The sequence below is a fragment of the Tachysurus vachellii genome, chromosome 20 (genome assembly GCF_030014155.1).
Source record: "Tachysurus vachellii isolate PV-2020 chromosome 20, HZAU_Pvac_v1, whole genome shotgun sequence".
NCBI classification, from domain to species: Eukaryota; Metazoa; Chordata; class Actinopteri; order Siluriformes; family Bagridae; genus Tachysurus; species Tachysurus vachellii.
Genome location: NC_083479.1, coordinates 9,295,757 through 9,318,978, shown reverse-complemented (window position 1 = coordinate 9,318,978; position 23,222 = coordinate 9,295,757). Strand labels below are relative to the sequence as shown.

Here is a 23,222-nt window from a genome sequence, read left to right as displayed (position 1 = left end):
TATCATTTTTAACATATAACTGCACACAAATCATGCTGACAAATCAAGTTAAGCAAGGGCAAAACACTTTATTTGTACTTGTTCTTCTGTTCGGTTTGTAAACTCCTGTTTACATGAAAAATAAAATTTCCAAAAAAGATTTAAAAAAAAAAAAGGCCACAAAATTTTATTCAAAATATCAGCAAGAAACAAACAAAAAAAAAAATGGTGAGATAATTTAAAAGACAAAAATGCCTTCCTCTACAACTGTGGTTTACTTAAGAGTGGAGTAAAAAATATCGGTTCCTGATCCAATATATTGTATTGGATTAAATATTCTATGGGACATTTATGATCATTTTCTCCCTGGCTCTTATTAAACACTGAAAAGCTCACGTCAGACAGTGAAAGCAGGAAAGCAGAAAGCGTAGAGCTAGTGTATAGATGTAGTGTTGACAGAAGTTCATAACAAAGCACTCATGGGTAGGCAGGTGCATCTCCCCATGTTAAAAACATACATATATGTATACAGACAGTATAAAAATGTTTAGAACCTTACATTTTAGCACACAACACGAACAGTGAAGATTAGATAACAGAAATATGATGATATTAATGTTAATTAATGAAATAGAGAAAAGTCATGCATCTGTAGTTTTGCTCCGGACCTGACTGAAAAATGAAACAGAAAACTATAGCATTAAAATAACTGCAGCCGTAGATTAATGACGTCTGCATTGATGCTTTGGGCATTTCACTATTTGGTAACTAGTTGCATGGTAAGGCAAAAGATAAGAAAGGAAACACTTCTTGCACACACAAACATTAAAGTTAATGAATGACTGCTAAAAGTTGGAAATATGGCTATGGCTGGGATTTTGATCAAATACTATTCATTGCATATATATAATTCTTTAGCAGGGAGTCGGTACAGGAAAACTCCCTTTGCCACAAAAGTTAAGAAACATACATCACAAGGTTTAAAATTGACCATTTAAAGAAAGACTTCACAAGCACGGCTAATAATGCTAAAATATGGCCCCCGGGAAGGACAGTGATGATTAACAATGAAATGAAGGGTCTAGTGGTTAGATGGTACATTTTAGTTGTTACAGTACATTCACTGTGTCACATGCTCCTCATCCTTAACACACATATGGCTATTAAGAGGCATTTAAATAATTCCATATCTTTCTCCATAAACCCCTTACAGAGAGTAGACATACACTATCATCCACTGATTGTGTATCACAAGGAACAGTACAAGAGATTGCAAGGATAACACTAAACAGTCCAAGACGTACAAAGTACAAACGTGCTTTCATTGCAAAGTATACAGTGACACAGAGCACTTTGGTGAATGGCGGGTTTAAGGCAATACTGGTGCAATCAGCATATGAAGAGGGTGAGGGTGAGGAGGTTGTTGATGCGCAGGGGAGTAGTAGAGAGAACAGCCAGGGCTTTTTATTTGTCTTGCATCTTCTCCAGGATGGGCACGATCATGTCAAATTTGGGTCTTTTAGCAGGATCTTCATTCATGCAGATTCTCATAAGCTTGCAGATGTGGGGCGAGATGCCAGGTGGGATGGTGGGACGCAGACCCTCTAGTGCCACCTGGAGGACAAACGAGGAAGGTATGGATGAAAATGAAAGAACAGAAAAGTCATGAATAGATTTACATGAATATTAAGATACAGGGAAAGGTTTTACTTCCATCACTGACACAATAAAAATTCTAGTAGGGCTCAATATACTGTCAACAGAAAAAAAGTACAATCCTACCACAGTTCTATGTTTATATTTATTAGATCCTAAATAAGTGTGGACCTCATCAACTTAAATAAAACCTTGAGTGACAGCAAAATACCCAACAGATGTTAGTCATTATCATAATATTTTTCAACCCCAAGAGAAATGCTAATCTAGTATAGATTAAGAAAAAAAGGAAAATAGGGAAATGTTTGTTAAACCAAAAAGCTTTTAAACAGTATTTTGTGATTTGTATAAGTAAATAAACTAATAAAAAAATTGATATCACTCTTACCTTCATGCCAATCTCCATGTTGGAGAGATCAGCAAACGGTACCTCTCTGGTGACTAGTTCCCAGAGCAGCACAGCAAAGCTCCACATGTCTGCAGAACGCCTGTTAATTTCCTCTGGCTTCTTCTGCAGAGCTGGTGGAGCAAATTAAAAAGTACACAGAGTAAACAATCCAACAATGGGGCTTAAAAGAAGGAGTCTACTGAAACCTAGGGTGGTACCTTCAGGGGCCATCCACGCTGGAGAATACATCCTGCCAGGACACTGGAAGGAAAACTTCACATCTGCCATGCTTATCCTGGCTGTCATGTCCTCATCTATCTGTTCAATGGCATCAACAGCAACATCAGTTAAAATGATCATGTATTTTAGTCAGTCAGGTATTTTAAATGCCTAATAGTAAAGCCAAGGCAACTGGACTTGTGTCTAAAGAATTGCTTTTAGACAGAAAGCGTGCGTTCCTGATACCTCATGAAATACACTGGCTCTGTTAGGCCCAAGAAAGGATAAGTTCTGTGCAGATTTCACACTTACCATGACACTCTTGCTGTTGAGATAGTGACGTGGAATCATGGGCTCCAGTGTGTGAAGGAAGGCCATCCCGCATGCAATATCCAGTGCAAACTTCACCGCCTGCATCTGATCCACCACAAAGTCTAAAGTGCGAGCAAAACCTGATTTAAGTCCTAATCTTTTTTATAACGCAGCTTCCGAAAAAAATAACCAAAAAAAAAAAAAAAAAAACACAACACACAACTTAAATCTGTGATGCCAAACACAAGACCCAGAAGGCACTTCACGTTGTCTGTTCAGATCTCTAAAGTTTAGAAAACTTTACTCACTGGTGCCCTCATGGAGCACGTTGTAAAGGGAGCCATATGGCATCCAGTGTGTGATGATGACTGCGTGGGGAGCAGGGGGTGACTGACATGCCCCCAACATGGGCAACACGTTGGGATGGGAGAAGATTCTAAAGTAAGGAGACAGACACACAAACACAATGACAGCTTGTAGACAACATTTAAGCCCTTTTATTTAATACAGGTCAGGCATCAGTATACAATATGTTAAAAAAATTGCTACAAATAGTCATAGGTTTGACCCGAAAATTGTCCTATAAGTAGAGGTTAAACATTTGAGGCATTTGCAAGCTCCTTTACATCATCTGTAGAGAAACCTTATTTGTGCACTTCCCTTTCTTCACATCAATGCTACAGACTACCCAGAAAAGTTATATACATATCTATATCTATATATACACACCTCAGCTTGGGGTATTCCTCATTAAAGTCACGACTCTTTCTAGTGGTCCAATCCCGAACATGGAACACCTTCACTACAATTTCCGTCCCTTGCCAGCGTCCCTTCCACAGCTATTAAAAAGGAGTAACAGTTGAAAATATCCTGCTACAAAAACGACAATGGGCAAAGTTTACAGCAGAGAAAAGTGGGCTAACCTCTCCTGAGTGATTTTCATTTATCTTGGCCATAAATGAGAGCTGCTTGTAGTCTACGCCAGCATGTTTGTTTAGTGTGCCATTGCCTATAGATATTTTAAAACAAAACAAAAAACAAACAAACCCAGCAATACAAAACATTGTTAGAAAAGAAGTAATTTACAAAATATATTTTGTACCTCAGAAGTGTCTAGTTATATCGCTTTATACAATGCTTAGCTGCAATGTTTATACACAATGAGTGCTTACGTGGACGTGTTCGAGTTGTGCCCTTCCAGAAGGTGTCCTTAAAGGGAACTTTGGTCAGATTCTGTCCTTGCTTCTCAGCCATTTCTGAACACAAAATGTTAAGGTTAATGTGCTAAATACACTACAGTATGGTCATTCATATTTAAATGAATTTTACTGTCTTATGAGTTTTACAGTTAAAAATAGATTTATTACCTTTCAGGTGGTCACGCAGGTGTGGCTTAGCTTTGTCCATTGGTGTTTCTCCATATTTGTTACAGATGCTCACCTGAGCACCATTATTGACAAGGTCCTGAAATGGAATTGAGAAATGCAAACTGTAAATAGTTAACCTGCCATACATACATGCATAGTAGTATGAGGTATACATGTGTAGTACGAGGTATACAGTATCTAAGTGTAGGCTAATCTGTTGCTATGTACAGATTGTCCGCCCCCTGTATCTGTAATCATTAGAAAGGAAGCATCAAATACTAGTAAGTTGACAAGTAAACATTAAAAGTATAGAATAAGATAGGATAGGATATTCAGTCGCATGGTCATTCACCCCACTCAATCAGCTATTCCTGGTGATGGACATAGTGGCAAAAGGCAGTGACAAGTTCCTGATCTGCCTTGACTTTCCAATCCATGGCTATAGATTCCAACTCCTCCTGGGGGACCACAAGACATTTGCATCTGCCCTGAGCTCTCCTTCCAGTGGGATATGCCTGATACAACTCTACCGAGAGCTGACCAGGAAACATGCTCATAACCCGTTGTGTCATTCTCATGCTCTCTTTTTCCATTAGTGGGGTTATGGGATCCCAAGATATTTAAACTCTCCCAACAGGAGCAAGATGTCTCCCCACATCTCTGAGAGAAACATGGTCTTGGATTTGGAGGTGATGATTCGCATCCCACTGCGCATGATGTCAACAGAATATCATCGTTAAATAAGTGGGATCGTGCTTCTTTCCCGCCCTATGCTGTAAAGTTCTACAACCCTGGCTGGGTCTTTATATCTAGTCCATCAAAACCATAAACAGTAGATAAAACAAGTCACACCTGTGATGGATATGAAAACCAACATAAATGGTTTCCAGAGTGCAGTAATGCTGCACTCATACAGTGCTTCATATATAGAAGCAAACCTAATACACCGTACTCCTTCATTACCTCCCACAACAAACGATAGAGCAAATAATCAAATACACGTCTAGACTTGATTACCATACTTTCATAACCCCTCTCAAAGCTGTGCAAGGGTAAAGAGCTGGTCCACTGTTCTATGACCTGGCCAGAACCCACAGACCTCCTAAATCTCCTTTCCAGAGCCATGAAATGGGTATAACTGGATAAAATGGTATACTTGGAATACCACCCTATTTTAAAAAATAGATACCCCATCCTAGTTTGCCAGACACAACATCACACAACACTAACCTTGTCATTCATTGCTAAGAATGTTACCAACAAATAAAGCGACAGAAAGAACTTCTAGACATCAGAGATTTCTGTAACTACCTGATGAAAGGAGGATATGCACAATAGTATAACAAGACCCTCAAATTGCTTCTTCCATCACTAAACAATATCACCAGTAGATGTCAACACCCACACTAACTGTGCAGAGCGTATAAATGGCCTTGTGTCCAGTTTGCCAGTGGTCACCCACATTTTCCCCCATTGTCTCTCCGTACTATCTACCACAGCATATCAACATTGGAGTGAAATACTCTTGCTTTCATTTGAGAATCCCTGCATCCAAATCAGGTTAACTGTGTATTAATTACTGCACTTTATGCGTAGCTCTTCAACCGTTGCATGGCAGGGTTTGTTATTCCCTCATTATATCACTTACAAGTGAGCATAAATCAAAAACATTAGTTGGTTCCAAATCATTTGGTACACTGGTGCATTCCTACCAAGAAAGCATAAACTGGTGAATTCTGGAACAGCAAAAAGTTAAGAACACAGAACACAACTATATGCAGATGCCAGAAAGAATTTCCACAGACAGTAAATACTGTGGGTTTAGCATGAAATACAAAAGTAAAAATGGAAGGACCTGTTCATGATTCAAAACACAACACTTCATTATATGGGATGGACATATATGGCTGCCAAAGGAACTGGGGTCCTCGTACTTCTTGATGATGTCACTGCTGACTAAAGCAGCAATATGTGTTCAGACAAGTGTAGGACTATGTTATGGGTACCGATTTAGTCAAATGCTGTGCAGTGCAGATGGCTAAAGACCTGAAACATACTTCAAAACAATCCAAGACATTTGCACAAACAGTTTCCAGGTGAAGCCTGCCTGACTGCTCACTAGTGCCCCTTTTCCACCAAGGCAGTTTGAGTGCTGGTTTAGAGCCAGAGCTTGATTTAAAATCAGTTCTTTCTTTTTCGACACCCAAAGCACCGGCTCTGAACCAGGAAAAGTGGTTCTTAAGTAGCACCAAAATATTGCGGGTCTAAACTTAAGAACTGTTTGCGTTGGGGGCTGTGGACAGGGTTACTGTGACCAACAAGGCAAAAGAGAACGTCTTTAGTGCCATTTTAAAATCATTTTAAATCAGGATTCGTCGCGTTTAAATGCTAATGTAGGTTCGCAAAGCCATAAGCATTAACAGTAAGGCAACATCCGCCATTGTCGATGTTGTGTTTGCCGCTGCTGCGCTAATGCTGCTGTATAACGTTGTATACAGTGATGGCTCTCTAGCCCATGGAAAGGCAAACCGGTTCTTAGAAGGCTCGCCAGTGGAACCAACTTAGAACCAGCACCAGCACTGAACCAACACCCGGTCCTTTCTGGTGGAAAAGGGGGCATATGCATTTGTCCTCTCAAATCTGTTCACCACATAACATAACATAGCCCTAAGGATCACTGATCAGGGTAATCAAAACAAATTATCGCCAAAAAAAAAAAAGACCTGATTTACACAATGAAAGAGAGAGAGAGGAAAAAAAAAAAAATCAATAACTACAAGAAGTGTGTGTAATTAATACCTTATCAATTATTTTCCTATAGTAATCCCACATATTTGATGAAGGGAAAAGATAGAAGTGTTGATGAAGGCTAATAAATTTCACACAATAAGTATATGCTTAGGAAGTTCAGATATATACGATAAGTGTCAATGAGTGCGGATAGAAGGTAAATGTAAACCTAAACTAAGATAAGGTGGTGTGGAAAAAACATCTGACACTGAAATCTAAGGAAACCATCTAGCCTAGTCTAAAGTCCTGCAACAATATTCCCAATTCAGTGTTTACATGCAGACGTTGATTTACTCTCAAGAACTACATTAAAGCTACAGTAATATTTGTTGCCTGTGCCATAGGAGGTAGGTGGACCAATGGAGTGGCCACTAACTGTATATAGGTTGGGGAAATGTGTCTTTAACTGAGACCAAGATTCTTATTTGGCTCACAGAGATATGCATAACACTGTGTGTCTGTGGATTTCACATGCCTGTGACTAAATCACTGTGGTTCTATGATATGGCCAACAGAGGGAAGCGTAAACTTACCTCAGCAACCAAGTCATGGCCCCAGAAGCAAGCATAGTGGAGCGGGGTGTTGCCGTGTTCATTAGATGAATTGGTGTCTGCTTTGCACTGAATTAGCTGAAAAAGTATTAAAAACACAGAAATAAGTCATTCTGCACACCCAAAATAAACAAACAAACAAATAAATAAAAAACATTTGTAAAGCAATAACTTGGTCTAAAAAAAAAAACAGATTTTAATATATTAAATATGTATACTTTACACAATAAGGTTCAACGCAATCAAACCAGTAAAATTTCAGATCTCATTTAAAGAGAATGGGTGAGTAGTGGTGAGAATTAGGTGACACTCACCGCAGATAGTGTTTTTCAAATCTGGTACTTACTATATAACTAGCCAGGAATGAAACTGGCTTACAGACATGTTATGTTTAAGTCTGCACTCAACGTGTGTGTATGTTTGACCGTGTCTGAACGAACACCTCGCCCAAAACATATCGGACTCTTATACAGGTATATATACGTACATGTGTACGTGCATACTGATTGTGCAAACCTTGCCCAGAATGTCACGGTGTCCGTGGCTAGCAGCCAGGTGGAGTGGTGTGTCATCTCCGCGGTTCATCACGTTGATGCGGGCTCCTCGCATAATGAGCATGTCCACCACATTGGAGCGTCCCTCCCGACACGCCCAGTGCAGTGGACTGAATCCGTGATCATCTCTAAGGCACAAACAAAGAGAAGCCTTTCAGTCAGACAAAATCAGTAGCTGAACCTGACTGGTGCTTGGTGTGACTCATTTCTTTTGAAATACTACTGTATTTCTAAAGCAGTATTGTTCTTTGGAGTCTTTTTACTATCATTATTATTAAATACTGCCACTGGCCACAGACAGTCCCACCGCCTTCTCTGTGCACACAGCGGGTAAAGCAGAGTCTCAGCTGTCAGTGTCTAAGGCTCCCCTGTTGGGTTAAATATAAACAGCAGTTAACTGGCCCTCTGCTGTCTGCAGCGCATCCTCCCTCCCCCATCTGTGTGTGTGTGTGTGTGACATGCTACCTCACTCAGCACCAGGCTTTATTTATATTTGAATGCAGGATTCTTTCTCAGGCCATCCATTTCATTTTTACAGTCAGAGTAAAGACGTCAATGTAGCAATGAATGCTGAGATCAGCAGTGCGGCTCTACTGCACATCAGCGATTCTCATATACTAATGTATAGGGCAAGAATCAGATTTACAAACTGGCAAAACCAATAAAAATCATGCATACTTACACTTATAATTATTATTATACTTATTATTATTATTATTATTAAATATAATAATATTATTATTATTATTAATGGGCCTGCTGTATTTCTACGCAAAAAGAATTTGATTATAAATAATGAAAATACTTGGGCCCCAGATTTCTTACTACTTTTGAACACAGACAACCATAAGACAGCTGCTAGTGGTTCTCATGCTGCATTACAACGTGGCCACTGAATACAGAAGATGCTCAGACGCGCGCCCCGCACAGACGCGCGCCCCGCACAGACGCGCGCCCCGCACAGACGCGCGCCCCGCACAGTGAGAGATGTACGCCCTGCAGAGAGAGAAAGAAAGAGACGCATGCCCTGCACAGAGAGAGAGAGAAAGAGAGAGACGCACGACCTGCACAGTGAGAGACGCACGCCCAACACAGAGAGAGAGAGACGCACACCCTGCACAGAGAGACGTACGCCCTGAACAGACAGAGCGAGAGATAGACGTACGCCCTGCACAGAGAGCGAGAGATAGATGCTCGCCCTGCACAGAGAGAGCGAGAGAGAAACTCATGCCCTGCAAAGAGAGAGAGAGACGCACGCCCTGCACACAGAGCGAGAGAGAGAGACGCACGCCCTGCACAGAGAGAGATGCACGCCCTGCACAGAGAGACAGAGAGACGCACACCCTGCAGAGAGAGACACATGCCCTGCACAGACAGAACGAGAGATAGACGCACGCCCTGGACAGAGAGAGAGAGAGAGAGAGAGAGAGAGAGAGGCACACACGCCCTGCACAGAGAGAGATGCACACCCTGCACATAGAGAGAGAGAGATACACGCCCTGCAGAGAGAGATGCACGCCTGCACAAAGAGAGTGAGAGAGGCGCACGCCCTGCACAGAGAGAGAGAGAGAGAGAGAGAGAGAGAGGGAGAGAGAGAGAGAGAGAGAGAGAGAGAGAGAGAGAGAGAGAGAGAGAGAGAGAGAGAGAGAGAGAGAGGGAGAGGGAGAGGGAGAGAGAGAGGGAGAGGGAGAGAGAGAGAGACGCACACCCTGCACAGAGATAGAGAGAGAGAGATGCACACCCTGCCCAGAGATAGAGAGAGAGATGCCCGCCCTGCACAGAGAGAGATGCACGCCCTGCACAGAGAGAGAGAGAGATGCACACCCTGCACAGAGAGAGATGCACGCCCTGCACAGAGAGAGAGAGAGATCCACACCCTGCACAGAGAGAGAGAGAGACACGCCCTGCACAGAGAGAGATGCACGCCCTGCACAGAGAGAGAGAGAGATCCACACCCTGCACAGAGAGAGAGAGAGACACGCCCTGCACAGAGAGAGATGCACGCACTACACAGAGATAAAGACGCACGCCTGCACAGAGAAAGCGAGAGAGAGACGCACGCCCTGCACAGAGAGAGGGAGAGAGAGACGCACGCCCTGTACACACAGAGAGAGAGAGACGCACACCCTGCACAGAGATAGAGAGAGATGCACGCCCTGCACAGAGAGAGAGAGAAGCACGCTTTGCACAGAGAGAGAGAGAGAGAGAGAGAGAGAGAGACGCACGCTCTGCACAGAGAGAGAGAGAGAGAGAGAGAGAGACGCACGCTCTGCACAGAGAGAGAGAGAGAGAGAGACGCAACGCACGCTCTGCACAGAGAGAGAGAGAGACGCACGCCCTGCACAGAGAGAGAGAGAGAGACGCACGCTCTGCACAGAGAGAGAGAGAGATGCACGCCCTGCACAGAGAGAGAGAGAGATGCACGCCCTGCACAGAGAGAGAGAGAGAGAGAGAGAGAGAGAGACGCACACTCTGCACAGAGAGAGAGAGAGAGAGAGAGAGACGCAACGCACGCTCTGCACAGAGAGAGAGAGACGCACGCTCTGCACAGAGAGAGAGAGAGACGCACGCCCTGCACAGAGAGAGAGAGAGAGACGCACGCTCTGCACAGAGAGAGAGAGAGAGATGCACGCCCTGCACAGAGAGAGAGAGAGACGCACGCCCTGCACAGAGAGAGAGAGACGCACACTCTGCACAGAGAGAGAGAGAGAGAGAGAGACGCAACGCACGCTCTGCACAGAGAGAGAGAGACGCACGCTCTGCACAGAGAGAGAGAGAGACGCACGCCCTGCACAGAGAGAGAGAGAGAGACGCACGCTCTGCACAGAGAGAGAGAGAGAGATGCACGCCCTGCACAGAGAGAGAGAGAGACGCACGCCCTGCACAGAGAGAGAGAGACGCACGCCCTGCACAGAGAGAGAGAGAGACGCACGCCCTGCACAGAGAGAGACGCACGCCCTGCACAGAGAGAGACGCACGCCCTGCACAGAGAGAGAGAGAGAGAGAGAGAGAGAGAGAGAGAGAGAGAGAGAGAGACGCACACCTTGCACAGAAAGAGAGCGATAGACGAACGCCCTGCACAGAGAGAGAGAGAGAGAAAGACACCCACACGCACGCACGCCAAATCTCCCCTTCAACAAGACTTATAAACAAGACGAAGAGATGAAAAGATGGGCACAAAGACAGACTTGCAAATTTTAAGTTTAAACAATGTTTTACAATAAATATGCAAACAAGACAAGCTTTTCTAAAGCATCTGTCTGGTTTCTTTTTGCAAACTAGATATGCAACATCACAGCACAAGTTCGTCACTATCACACAGCTTTCAGAATGATTCCTGAGACAAGCGACTGACTAGTGAAGACAGCAAGGGGAGGAGAAGTGAAACAAGCAGGAAAGATAGGAAATAATACTCCTCCTGCTGCCCCCCCTCACATTTTTAGCATGTGTGGGTGTTGTGCTGTTCCTAGAAAGACACTCACTTGTCCTTGTAAGGATGTGAAGTCCAAAGGCCTGCATCATTAACACCCATCCTGAGGGTGTAAAAGGACAACCAGCTGACAGAACGCACAAATATTAGCTTGAGGAAAACTATGCAGGACTTTTAAAGGCGTTGACTATGCCTGTTTCACAAGGCAAAATAAAATAATAATAATAATGAAATTATATATAAGTGAATATATATAAAATAATAATAATTCTGATAGCCATTTCAGTACTTCTCACAACCTGATGAGTGACTGATAAAAAAAAAAAAATGTAATTAATTATAATTAATGCTTGTTTTCCATTAAATTATTTCATTATTATTGTCAGCACCAAACATTTCATATATTTAAATAAAAAAGGGTTTCTTCAATTGCTGAAGATTAACAGACTGATCTACAAACTTGTATCTCTGTATATAATACACAATATAACCTCCTCAGAGTGCGCTCTCTCTCTCTCTCTCTCTCATATATAAATAAATAAATAAATAAATAAATAAAAAACAAGGAGAGTTTTCAAAAATGCTAACAATCTGTCTAAGCTACAAGATGATTCATATTCCATCATTAACATCTTGTAGTGAGGTCCATATATTTTTATTTCATCCCACTAATATAACTAATACATCTAGTTTTCCCTCTAAATGAATGGGGCTGTGAGCAGCTTCGGCGTGTTCAGAGGACAGAGCACTTCTGCCACAGGACTGTTAGATGTCAGGGCATAAACTAATCACGTAATACATTCACTCATCACCACTGTAGAGAGATAATGCTTTGGCTCTGTTCACACCTGCTATACAGTAAAACAGATTTCATACACTGTATCTGTACTGTGTGTACTGGAAGGTGGTCATTTATCCCGCCATTTATCCCTTCCACTGCATTTACATTGTACAGACTGTTTAAAACCTTTCAATCACACCATCTGCTAGCAAACATGAACCAGAGATGAAATGACAAATGAAACTATAAGAATGATTGTCATTTTTCCAGCTAGGGCAATGATGCATTTGTTTAGGCAATCCTGTGTTGCTGTCTGGAACAGATTTTACCTTCACAGTACAATGTGATGTGGGGCCATGTGTGTACTGGATCACCTCCAGATGTGCTTTGAGTAATTGGTTCCCAGTGAATATTTAAGCTGCATTAGACCCTGTTCATACCTGAGACCACTTCCAATTGGATCACGCAGGGCACACGTTAATGCCATGTGTGAACAAGGCCAATTAAAAGTGAAGTTTAACTGGTGGCTTGTAAGCACACATGGCAACATCACAATGCTGCATTTATGTTTACATTATTCCATTAAACTACAATGTCGAGTTTGTCTCGATGCCGTAGCTAACACACTAGGCAGATTCATTAGCGTGCATAAGTAACAGGAAGGCTTTTCAAAATCAGGAACGTCTGGTTACGTTTGTGGAAACACTGACAAAACGGAGCACAAAGCCATCGTACTCTCCCGTTGGTACAACAATATGCAGTCACCTCACAGCTAACCATGTGGACAGGTAACCAAGCTGATAATCTGACCTCAATAATACGTTTTAGGTGCGATGTGAGGACAGAACACAGTGTTTCAATGCTAAAATGTTGACCAGCAACATGCTGACTAGAAAACTAGTTGAGTAAACCTTATGCTATTACATTAGTTACAACCTTTTAGCCTAGTCAACATCCTGTAAAAGCAAAACATGGCGCATTGGAGCTTTTACTTGCCTGCAGTTCTGGCTAATGAACGTATGATTTGTCCACCCCTGCATACGATTCTGAACCAGGCTCTAAAGCAGCACCATTCTGCATTCATTTGGAAAGAGGATGCGAGAGGAAACCATGCAATGCTTGGTCTGTCAATTCAGTACAAAGGAAAACAGTATTTTTACTTAAAATGGATAGGTTATGCGAGTTATGCTCTTTCGCTGATTCTACCGACCGAACTGGCTTTGTTGGAAGCAATTTACTTAAGGAGTTAGTATACAGAAGTCTTCTGGCGAAAGTTTTTTCCTGCATGCAAGCCACAAAATGTGTAGCTAATTTAAATGGAAGAGAACTCAGCAGGAAGAAGCTTGAACCAATCACTGAAATGCTAATTACAGCAATTCTAGTTAGTGTTTCCAAACAAAAAAAAATACAAAAAAAAAACAAAAAAAACCCTGACTTCTGCTTGCTCTCAGATAAGATAAGATCAGTCTATAGCTGAAATCTTAAAGCTGGTCATTTACACAGTCTCACGGTTTTGCCATTTCCTGTCCCCTCCTACAACAGTTTGGGGTCACGACATCTAAATGCCTTCTATAGCCCCAAAAAGCTAAGAATTTTTCTTTACATGCTTCAGAGCCATGAATTCAGTTCCAAAAAAATTTAATTACAAGCTTCAATATAAACAAATGAGTAAAGACTGAATGGCAATGACAATAATGTAGCTAGAGTGTAGCTTTTCTATTTCTGGAACAGGAAACAAGTAGAGGAAGGATGAGTAAAAGGGAGTGTAACAGGAAGAAAGAGTGCTAGAAAATGTGTGCGAGAGAGAGAGAGAGAGAGAGAGAGAGAGAGAGAGAGAGAGAGAGAGAGAGAACTGGTATGGCTCAAGTCAGAATGCTCTGGTTAGTGAGCTCATAGTATGGAAACTATTCGCCCCTGCCATTCCTGAGCAGTCTGGCTTTTCCTTCCCCCTCCCACCTCTGAGTCAGTATAGTGCTAGAAACTACATGTAAAGTGACATATCCATGACATTAGTCACGCTGCAAAATATACATGGCTGTGTTACCCAAAGAAGTAAGCCTAGTCATATTTGTGATTCTTCATCCATCTGTTTCAGCTGACCATCAGGATTTGCTTGAATGCTAGACTGTCCCACTAACTGTTAGAAATGTACAGGAAATGCCTAGATAGAATCTACAACGGATGTGATGATTTTCTCTACTCTAGTCACATGACAGTGCTTAAACTACGAATGAAGACGTGCTGCCTGCTAGAAACATGCTGTTGCCTGTTGATCCACCATCAGACAAGGACAACATTCAGCATGTTCAACTTTCAACACAAGGACAACATTCAGCAACAAACAGCATGTTCTAACTCCCCACTGGGAGGGATACTAAAACATTTCATTCACTTGAGGGTTTTTCTTTAATTCATAAACAATTTTCCTTGGATAGCACAGATTCTAAAAAGGTTGTGTTTGGCACCAGCCATGCAAAGTTAACACCGTAATGAACTTCTACCGAGATGCCTGCATAAATAAGAACTGAGCTAAATTCCCAGTGAGAGGGATCTGCTTCAAATATGCTTGGATTAAGTGACTAAAATGATATCACTACCTATTTGACCGCAGCCTCGCTTGTTTGGCTTGTTTCCAGCTGTCTGGAACATGGAGTCATGGATTAATGTTGTAGATCTCTGCACCATATAGGGACACTTTCATTTCTCCAGCATGTGCATGACTTTTTCCACTGCGAGACCATTCTGAAGTAGGCCGACACTTCACCAATGAGCTTTCGGTGGAAAAGAACTTAACAGTCAGCAAGTAATCTGAAGATCCAGGTTTGTACTGTTTACTTGCCAAGAAGAAGAATGTGAGAGCAATTGTAAGGCACGGGTAACATCGGGGCACACTATTACCCGGCAATCAAAAGTTCGTCTAAAACATCTGGCCTGATGCCATCACTGCAAGCTGCAATCCAGTACCAACTCACTCGACTAATGACGCTCTTAACGTGAGTCACTAGAATTCCCAACACACACGCACACACACACACTCCACCCTTCCAAAAAAAATCTGTAAGTTTGCTTGAACTTCAGCTGTACAGGACCGGAATACATTAGGACTAAGATGAACAAAGATAAATGGAAAAATATCTGTATAATGTCTGTATAAGCAACATCAACAAAAAGTCATGACATAACAATAAGAGTGTAAGTGGAATGCCAAGCAACAAGCCATGACAAAAATCCTGCTCCAGGTGAATTTCAGTTTTTGAGGCTTTAAAATCGGGCCTGTTCTGATTATGAACGCAATACTCAATAGATCCATAGCATGATTTAACCTCATAAATAAGAAGTGATTACATATTGAACAATAATTTATAGCCATTTCCAGGTTTCAGTTCATTTTCGCTAAAGATTAGCAAAAGTGAACTTACCCCTGGTTAAGGTCGTTCTCTGTGTTGTCCAGCCAGAGGCGGACAGCTACAGCGTTACCCTCTCTGCACTGGGTGAAGATGTCGTCCATTCTGGTTCCTTCTTTCTCCTCTGGCTAGTGGAATCCTTCGTCCCCTACCAGGAGTGCCCTGGGAAAGGGGTGTGATGCAGCGCTACCTGGAGCACAGACAGAAGAAAGTAACACATTCATATCAATGCGTAAACAACGCTTTAAAGCACTACGGCAGTATGTGGCAGTGTGTGGCAATAACCAGAAAGGTAATACAGCAATATTATATTTTTTATTGAGAGTCATTTTCTTTAGATGTTTCTGACACAAACAATATAGCAAAACATTTGATCACAAATATCTATGACATTTTCATAATGATGCGTGCCGCAGTATTTAGTTTTAAAAAGACACCGTTTTAAAATACAGCATTAAACAATAAAATATGAAAATAATTGTGAGTAAAAAGAAATTCCATGTTTTAATGAGCAGCTTCTCCAGAATTTTGCTGTGTTTTTAATGTTGTGACCAAAATGCTGATTGACTGACACTGTTTTGTTGCGTAAAATTGAATAGGTAAAACTGTAAGCGCACGATTCTACTTTTAAACCATTACCTGCACTCATGTTCGCCACATGTGAATTGAAGAGTTTTGGCTGAATGATGTCTCACAACAACATTGGGCTCAAATTTGAACACAATCTGTGGCCATTTTATTGTGGCATTTTTGGTTGATTTTGCATTCAAATCATGAAATCTTGAGGGACTGAATATTACTCTAATAGCCCAGGCCATACTACACAACAAGAGGGAAATAATGCCAATTGTACCAAATGCTGCTTGTTGACTGTTCTTTTAATGCCAAGCCAGCATCAATGGCTAATCTCATGGGAGGATCAAGGTATTGAAAGTAAGCTATTTTAGTAGTACTAAATCATCTTACATCATTTCAGCTGTGCTATATGAGGTCCTTGACTTTAATGTTACTCTGTTCTAAGACTAAAGGTAAAAATCATTTTCAATGAAATTGCAATTATATATATTTTTTCTTACCATCACACCTAACGACTTTATATGATACCATTAACACACACACACACACACACACACACACACACACACACACACACACACACACACACACACACACACACAAAGCCCTGACAGGCATCACACCACATGTTGTCGGCTTCTGCCTATAGAGTCAAATTACTTAGTTAAATATACCCTTGGTGATCATTTCTGGTGTAAATATGACAGTAAATCTAAGCAACAATGGAAATGTGAGCTACGAGACAGATTACAAACGTCTGTCCATCAAATTTCTGAAGGTTAATAAATCTTTATTAAAAATGTGTCAGAAAACAGTATTATGGATTGCTTTTTGGAAAATAGAAACTAAAGCCGATAAATCTGACAGAAATTAAGTTATTTAGCTCAACAATTTGTAAGTATTATTCATTATTTGAATTATTATTTAATGCCAGTTTATGAATATCAGCATATTATTGCTGGAAAATACAACACCAACACAATTTTTTTTTTTTTTTCTTTTCAATCCTGCTTTCAGTTTAAGTCCTGCTTCAGGGTCACATGTGGACCCTGAAGCAGGACTTAAACTGAAAGCAGGATTGAAAAGAAAAAAAAACAAACAAAAAAAAAAAAAAAAACGTGTGTTGGTGTTGTATTTTCCATTAGTTCCATGTGCAGATAGAGGGGTGAAAAGAAAGATCTCAAACATAAGGTTTAATGTTTATTTAATCATAATGGAAAAGTGCAGCAAATGTCTTTTCTCACTCACCATGTGTCAGCAACATTCAATGTCACATTAATGAGCAAACGTATCACACTCATTAGGTTGAGATGTTGGTGTTTAAAAACTGTATCTCAGAATTTAATCAAAAACTAAATCTTCTGTGCTACTTAAGATAATATTTTGATTCAAAGTATTGATTCGCATTTTGTTCCTGGTGGATAACTGTTCATATTTTGCCTTCTGAAAAAGAAAAGACGTCTTTATTTAAGGAGATTGCAAAATAATCCACCTAAGTAGCTTATTGCTTAAAAGAGTCCAGCGTAACAGGTATTTTAACATGTCCATGACAGCAATAATGTAATACATCATGCAAATGATTAGGTGCATGACTAGTCTGCAGCACTCATAGGAAAAATTCAACCTGTACTTTAATATTTACAATTTTTATTTTTACGCAGTTATATATAAAGGAAGCAGAAGACAGAACGGCATGCGAGTTATTCCTCACTAAAATCATTTTTAGGCCAATATTTGAATAGAAAACTAAAGGACAGTGGGACTTTATAGGGTTAGAAATACAGCATTTTGACGTCACAATCTCACCACAGGACCAACTCTACCTACATTCATATATGGTCATGAAAAATATAAAAATATGCAGGGTGTGTGAAATTTCTAGCCTATTTCTAGACTAGAAACATCGTTTTAAAGATGGAAACACGTACTTTAAAAGTGTTTATTAAACGAGTCTGATATGTTGAGACCTGTTTGCAGGACTGGTGACGTTTAACGCTGCGGTTTCTTTACAGAGGTAAATGTTAGCAAAGGGGAAGAGAGAAAAGTCAACTTTTATTTACTTTGATATTAAAGAGTTTACGCTGTAAAAGAGAATAAATGAAAAGGAAATAACTAAAGTAATCGCTCTCAGTAAAAAATAGATTTTTTTGGCATTAAAACTAACGTTTAGAGAGTTAGCGTTTTTCACTGAGCTAACAGTCTAGCCGTTTAGCTAATAGCGCTAAGTCGTTAGCTTTGGTATAAAAAATAAACAACAACCCGCAAACAGTGAGTTACTTAGAGGATTATTACACTGAATGTATGAATACAGCTTGGTGAAATGAAGTGAAATATGAATTAAAGTCGTTACCTGTTGAAGTGGCAGCTCTGGCTGAACGAGAAAGCAGTGTGTCGGTCACTAACTAGCCCTGACTGTCCACACCCTGGTCCTCTGAGTACAGGAACCGCCTTTCTGCTGTAGTTAAGTGTGTGTTCCCTCAAACAACAAAACAGCATCGCCCTCTGTTGGGAATCCGCTAAAAACCGTGCCCTCAGGGGAGGAATTTTTTACACACACTCCAAACACAGTCCTGAACTTCCCTCGAGTTATCTAAACAGGTAATCAGATAGTCAGTGATAGAGGTGAGTCATGCCTGAGAGGCTGGAAAGCTAAAATCCTCTTCACTTTATAGTAATAAGGCACATGTTGTGAGATATATATGTGTGTGTATATATATATATATACACACACACACACACACACACACACACACATATATATATATATATCCGACTGTATGAAGTCGGACATCATACAGCATTATTTGTTTTTGTCTTTGCTTTAGAGTAGAAAAAAGAAAGGAAGCGTTTGCTTGTCACACATACATTACAGTGAAATCCTCCTTTGCATATTCTAACTTTAGAGGTTGGGGTCTGAGAGCAGGGTCAGACATGACATAGTGGAGGGTTGTGTTGGGGCTTGAACCCCGATCATCAATCCAGAGCCTTAACCGCTTGAGCCACGACTGCCCCAGAAATGACCAAGTCAATTTATTTTATAAGACTCTACAGCATGGAATGTCCTTTTGCAAGAATATACACCATTTGTTTTATTATATCACAAATGAAGACCGTACTATATTCTTACAGAGGGCCATGCACTGAGGAGCCCCTGTTGAACTGTATATTTTCTTCTTCTTCTTTTAGTTTTCATGTGCGAGTCAGCGGTAGCCCATGAAACACTTAATTTCTGGTCACAGTTGATGCAATTTTCACACACAAATTTTTCCTTCTGCTTTTTTTTGCACACCAAACAGTCTTTAATGGTTGATGCTCTTTTTGTGTATCTGTCTTGTAGAGAATTGTATTGTGAGTTTGCACACACACTGTGTTGCCTTTTGCAGCTCTGTGTCTTTATGTAGCACCAGGGTACTGGAGGAACTTTCACTGTGTACTGCTTCAGCTATATGTGGTTGAACAGATAATAAAAGCTTTTTGACGCTCTACTCTCACAAAGAAAGAACAAAGAGTAAAATTAACTGTTAATAAACTACCTGTTGTGTCTAATAATTGTTGTAAATTATAGAACTGAGATGTTCATTGTTTTCTAATATAATAATTAAAATAGAAAATTGATATGCGGTGAACATCTTGTTAATTATTTTAAGTTTTAACTTAAATACTTGAACACTAATGTGTGATAAATTAGATTTATTCAAGAAATTTAAGCAGCTCTGCCTGAATGTGTTTTACTTGTCTGTACACAGTGTCTGGTTAATGTTGTTAAGTAAAATTGTGAAAGTTCAAACTACGTAGTATTTTTGCCATATGATGGTTTTTGACGGTCTGTGTAGCCAACAGGAAGATAGCTTTTTCCTGTGTCTGGCACCGAAACACATAAAAGATGAGGATATTGCAAAATGTTTCTTACTACAGCCTGTATTTAGGTTCTTAGGTGCATTAAATGTTACCTCATTTTTGGTTAGCTTCTTTTACTTCTTTAGTCATCTTGTTCGACTGTGGAAGAAAATGTGAAATCAAATATTTGCTTCGTAGCTTTATACACTAAAGATTTGCATCCATTTCTTCAATTTCTCAAAGCAGGTATGTTTCTTAAGAGGTGCAAACTTGTTCCTACTTAGTGCTAAATGGCTAATTACAAATAAGGCAGGGTTCATTTGTGTTCAAATACATGTTTACTGTTTTCTGCCTTTGTTTTTTTTCTGTATTCTTTTACTCACAGATATTACATTTCTACACTTTTACATTTACGCACTACATTTTAAATTAGCTTTGATTAAACATTAACATTAGTCATTAAGCAGAATAAATGCATTTGTCTCTCGATAATCTCTAGAATCATGTTTTGGTTTTGACTTAGTATCAGACAGCTTCAAGAATTGATTGAAACTTTCAATAAATCTAAAAGAATGTGACCTAATAACCATCAATGTAAATGATTTGATGCTACTTAACTTTTATTTTATCAGTGACTAAAATTTACTGACTTTTTTGCATTCTTGCTCTTTTACTTTCATGTTTTTATAGTGAATCTAAGAGATTATACTCATCTACTTTGAGTGGAAATGTTAAAGATATACCTCAAAGTTTATTTATTAAGTTATAGAATTATTTTCTTATTGTGTAAATAGTTTCAGTGGCAGCAGCGGGCATTTGACTGCTAAAATATTTCTAATTTGAATTCTATCCTGCATTAGCTATACTGTAACTATATATTAGCTATATGTCATTAGCTATATTCATTTTTAATCAGCATACATACATGTTCCCATCTCAAATTCAGTCCCAAAAACGAGACATTAAAAATTGTAAATTGTATTAGTTTACTTTGTGTAACCATTTGTGGTGATGATTTCTGTTTGTTTTCCGATGTTTGCCTTCTGAGGAGAAATACTACAGGCAGCAGACATGTTTGACCAAGAGCAATAATAACTCTTGAAGCTCAAGCTAACATGGCCTACAAATGATACTTTTGCAATTAAGACGGAACTAAATATGTCTAGCAGGTCTTAGGTGATGGCTTGCGATGTTCATGACTGCACTACAGGCAGTGCATCTGGAACATATTATATATTCTATAATATTATACATAATATCAAACAGGACACTTGTGCAGACTGAGAGTGAAAGGGAACAGACCTGAATCAGTGATTGTTTCAGTTTCTTTAAAGAATTGTATTATCTTGCTGTAGCTAAATATACAGTAATGTAAGATCATATTATGAAGTTGAAAAACCAACACCAACCTTAAATGCTTTCCTTATCACATATTTTATTTTTTGTTAAAATGTGATGTGATGCTCTTCGAAACACCATCATACAATACGTTTTTCATGGTTCATGTGTTTTTAGTCACACGGTCACTTATTCTATCCAACATCAGAAGCGAAAAGAAAAGAAAAAAAACAATCCCTTTTTGTTGCCTCTGTGCCTGCTATCATAAAGAACCGGAAATATCCATGACTCCCAAAACGATAATGAAAGTCAGTCTCTTTCACATTCAAGTAATTTTCACACTGGTTATTCTACTCAGCACATGCTTCCATATATCAGCTCTGAACTATGAAACTTGTCCCTGTCCATTAATAAACCAACATTAAGATGGTGGTCTTTCTCCCCCAGTAGACTGATATGCTGTAGCACTTGATAGAGACTCTTGTGCTGGCAGACTGTGATTTACAGGAGAAGTAGAGACTTTCAGTCCCTCTAAATGTGGAGAGGTCACTTCTAAGGATGTTTGCCTGGATGAAACGACTACTGTTGGCTCAGCTGCAGGTGTATGTGCACTTTCTGTAATAATCGGTACTGGAAAGTGTGAACCCAATGCCTCTGTTGTAGAGAGTGATGGTGTAGATTGGATTGTGCCAATGGTAGCTGTTGTCCCTGTGGGTGTCTGCACACTTGGTGGAGGTGTAGCAGAAGTAGATTTTATGACTGAGGATGGAGCATCTGATGAATTTAAACCTCCTGAGAGATGCTCCACTGGGCCTTCTGCTTCGGTTGCCTTTGCGAGTTCTGCAGCTTTGCTCTCCATCTCCTCCATTCGCCGTTGGACCATGGCTGGCATCAGGTTCACATATGTGCCCATTAGGCGATGGTTGGAACGGATTAGTTTACCAGCACAGCTGTCTGCACAGCGCTCCTATATTGGTCCCAACAAAACAACAACAAAAGGTCACTTTTCTCAGTACATATTTCACTAAAATTGAATGCCATCAAACCAGGATCCTCATGAATTTACCACAATAATTTTCCATTTCTCTTTTTAAAACCTTTCCATAGGTTTCTGCGCATGTGCACATCATGCACGCCATGCACTCACTTTATTTTTTGTAATATATTCTAATACACTGATTGACTTACTTCATCCATTGTAAGATTTCTGTAGTTGAAATTGTTCGTACATCTCTGGAAGCAAATTTCCGTCATACGATTATAGACCAAGAGGAAGTCCCGAAGCTAGAAAACCCAGATGTAACAAACAAACCCATAATAAGCATCAACACCTTCTGGCAGTTTATGTCTAAATACAATAAAGCAGGAATTACATGTACTTACATTCCGCAGTTGTCCGGCGTGGTCCATTATAGTATAGGTTACAGTGTGTCTTTAAGATAAAGTATATGTAGTCGGTACCTTATAAATATTACCTTCATAAACAGCGAATAAAATTCCCCACAAGGTGTAGCATGACTTTCACATGCGAGCGGCCATGTTGATGTCACGTGACCAGAGCAGGGTGACGTCATGGTCGTGGCAGCGGAACCCCGGAAGTCATTTTTAGAATAAAAGTTAAACATGGCTATTGCCTTAGAAATATTGTACATTTTGCCTAACAAAGCTGAAGAAAGCAATGATAACTAATTATATATATATATATATATATATATATATATATATATATATATATATATATATATATATATATATATATATATATGTATGTATCTATGTATTTATTTATATTGTAAGAGTACATGCTTTAGTTCTGCATATGAGCTACAGTTTATGGTTAACCTTATCACCCTTATTATATTACAATTAAACAATTCGTTATAACTTTATATTTTTGGACTTTTTTCTGTTATACAGATGCCAGTTGTTTACATGGACCCATTTTTTTCATAAAAAGGGAAGCAAGAAAAAGAATTGAACAGGTCTCCCATCATTATGATTATGCATGAACATGTCTTGCATTCTATACAGAAAAATCTA

The 23,222-nt window shown here is 39.9% G+C and overlaps 2 protein-coding genes across 2 annotated transcripts; both read right to left on the bottom strand.

The window, feature by feature from the left end:
• Positions 1-48: 48 nt before the first annotated feature.
• ilk (integrin-linked kinase) lies at positions 49-18,584 on the bottom strand. The gene is made up of 13 exons (XM_060895748.1): positions 18,358-18,584; positions 15,447-15,621; positions 7,779-7,944; positions 7,245-7,340; positions 3,922-4,018; positions 3,727-3,810; positions 3,478-3,563; positions 3,284-3,393; positions 2,863-2,990; positions 2,555-2,676; positions 2,242-2,341; positions 2,024-2,154; positions 49-1,593 (listed from the first exon to the last, which is right to left on the bottom strand). Exons 2-13 carry the CDS (start codon positions 15,533-15,535, stop codon positions 1,444-1,446), a joined length of 1,359 nt encoding a protein of 452 aa, XP_060751731.1. The 5' UTR covers positions 15,536-15,621; positions 18,358-18,584; the 3' UTR covers positions 49-1,443.
• Positions 18,585-21,259: 2,675 nt separating this feature from the next.
• timm10b (translocase of inner mitochondrial membrane 10 homolog B (yeast)) lies at positions 21,260-22,743 on the bottom strand. Its single transcript, XM_060895832.1, is given in 4 exon segments — positions 21,260-21,756; positions 21,758-22,149; positions 22,371-22,466; positions 22,566-22,743. Coding segments are annotated over 4 exon segments (537 nt in total). The 5' UTR covers positions 22,593-22,743; the 3' UTR covers positions 21,260-21,734.
• Between the last annotated feature and the right edge of the window lie 479 nt (positions 22,744-23,222).

Coding starts and splice junctions, on each gene's coding strand:
- ilk (XM_060895748.1), bottom strand. CDS start 15,535: ATGGACGACATCTTCACCCAGTGCAGAGAGGGTAACGCTGTAGCTGTC. Junction 7,341..7,778: donor ACCGTGACATTCTGGGCAAG/GTTTGCACAATC, acceptor ATACTTTTTCAG/CTAATTCAGTGCAAAGCAGA. Junction 2,677..2,862: donor CGTGCTCCATGAGGGCACCA/GTGAGTAAAGTT, acceptor CTCGCACTTTAG/ACTTTGTGGTGGATCAGATG.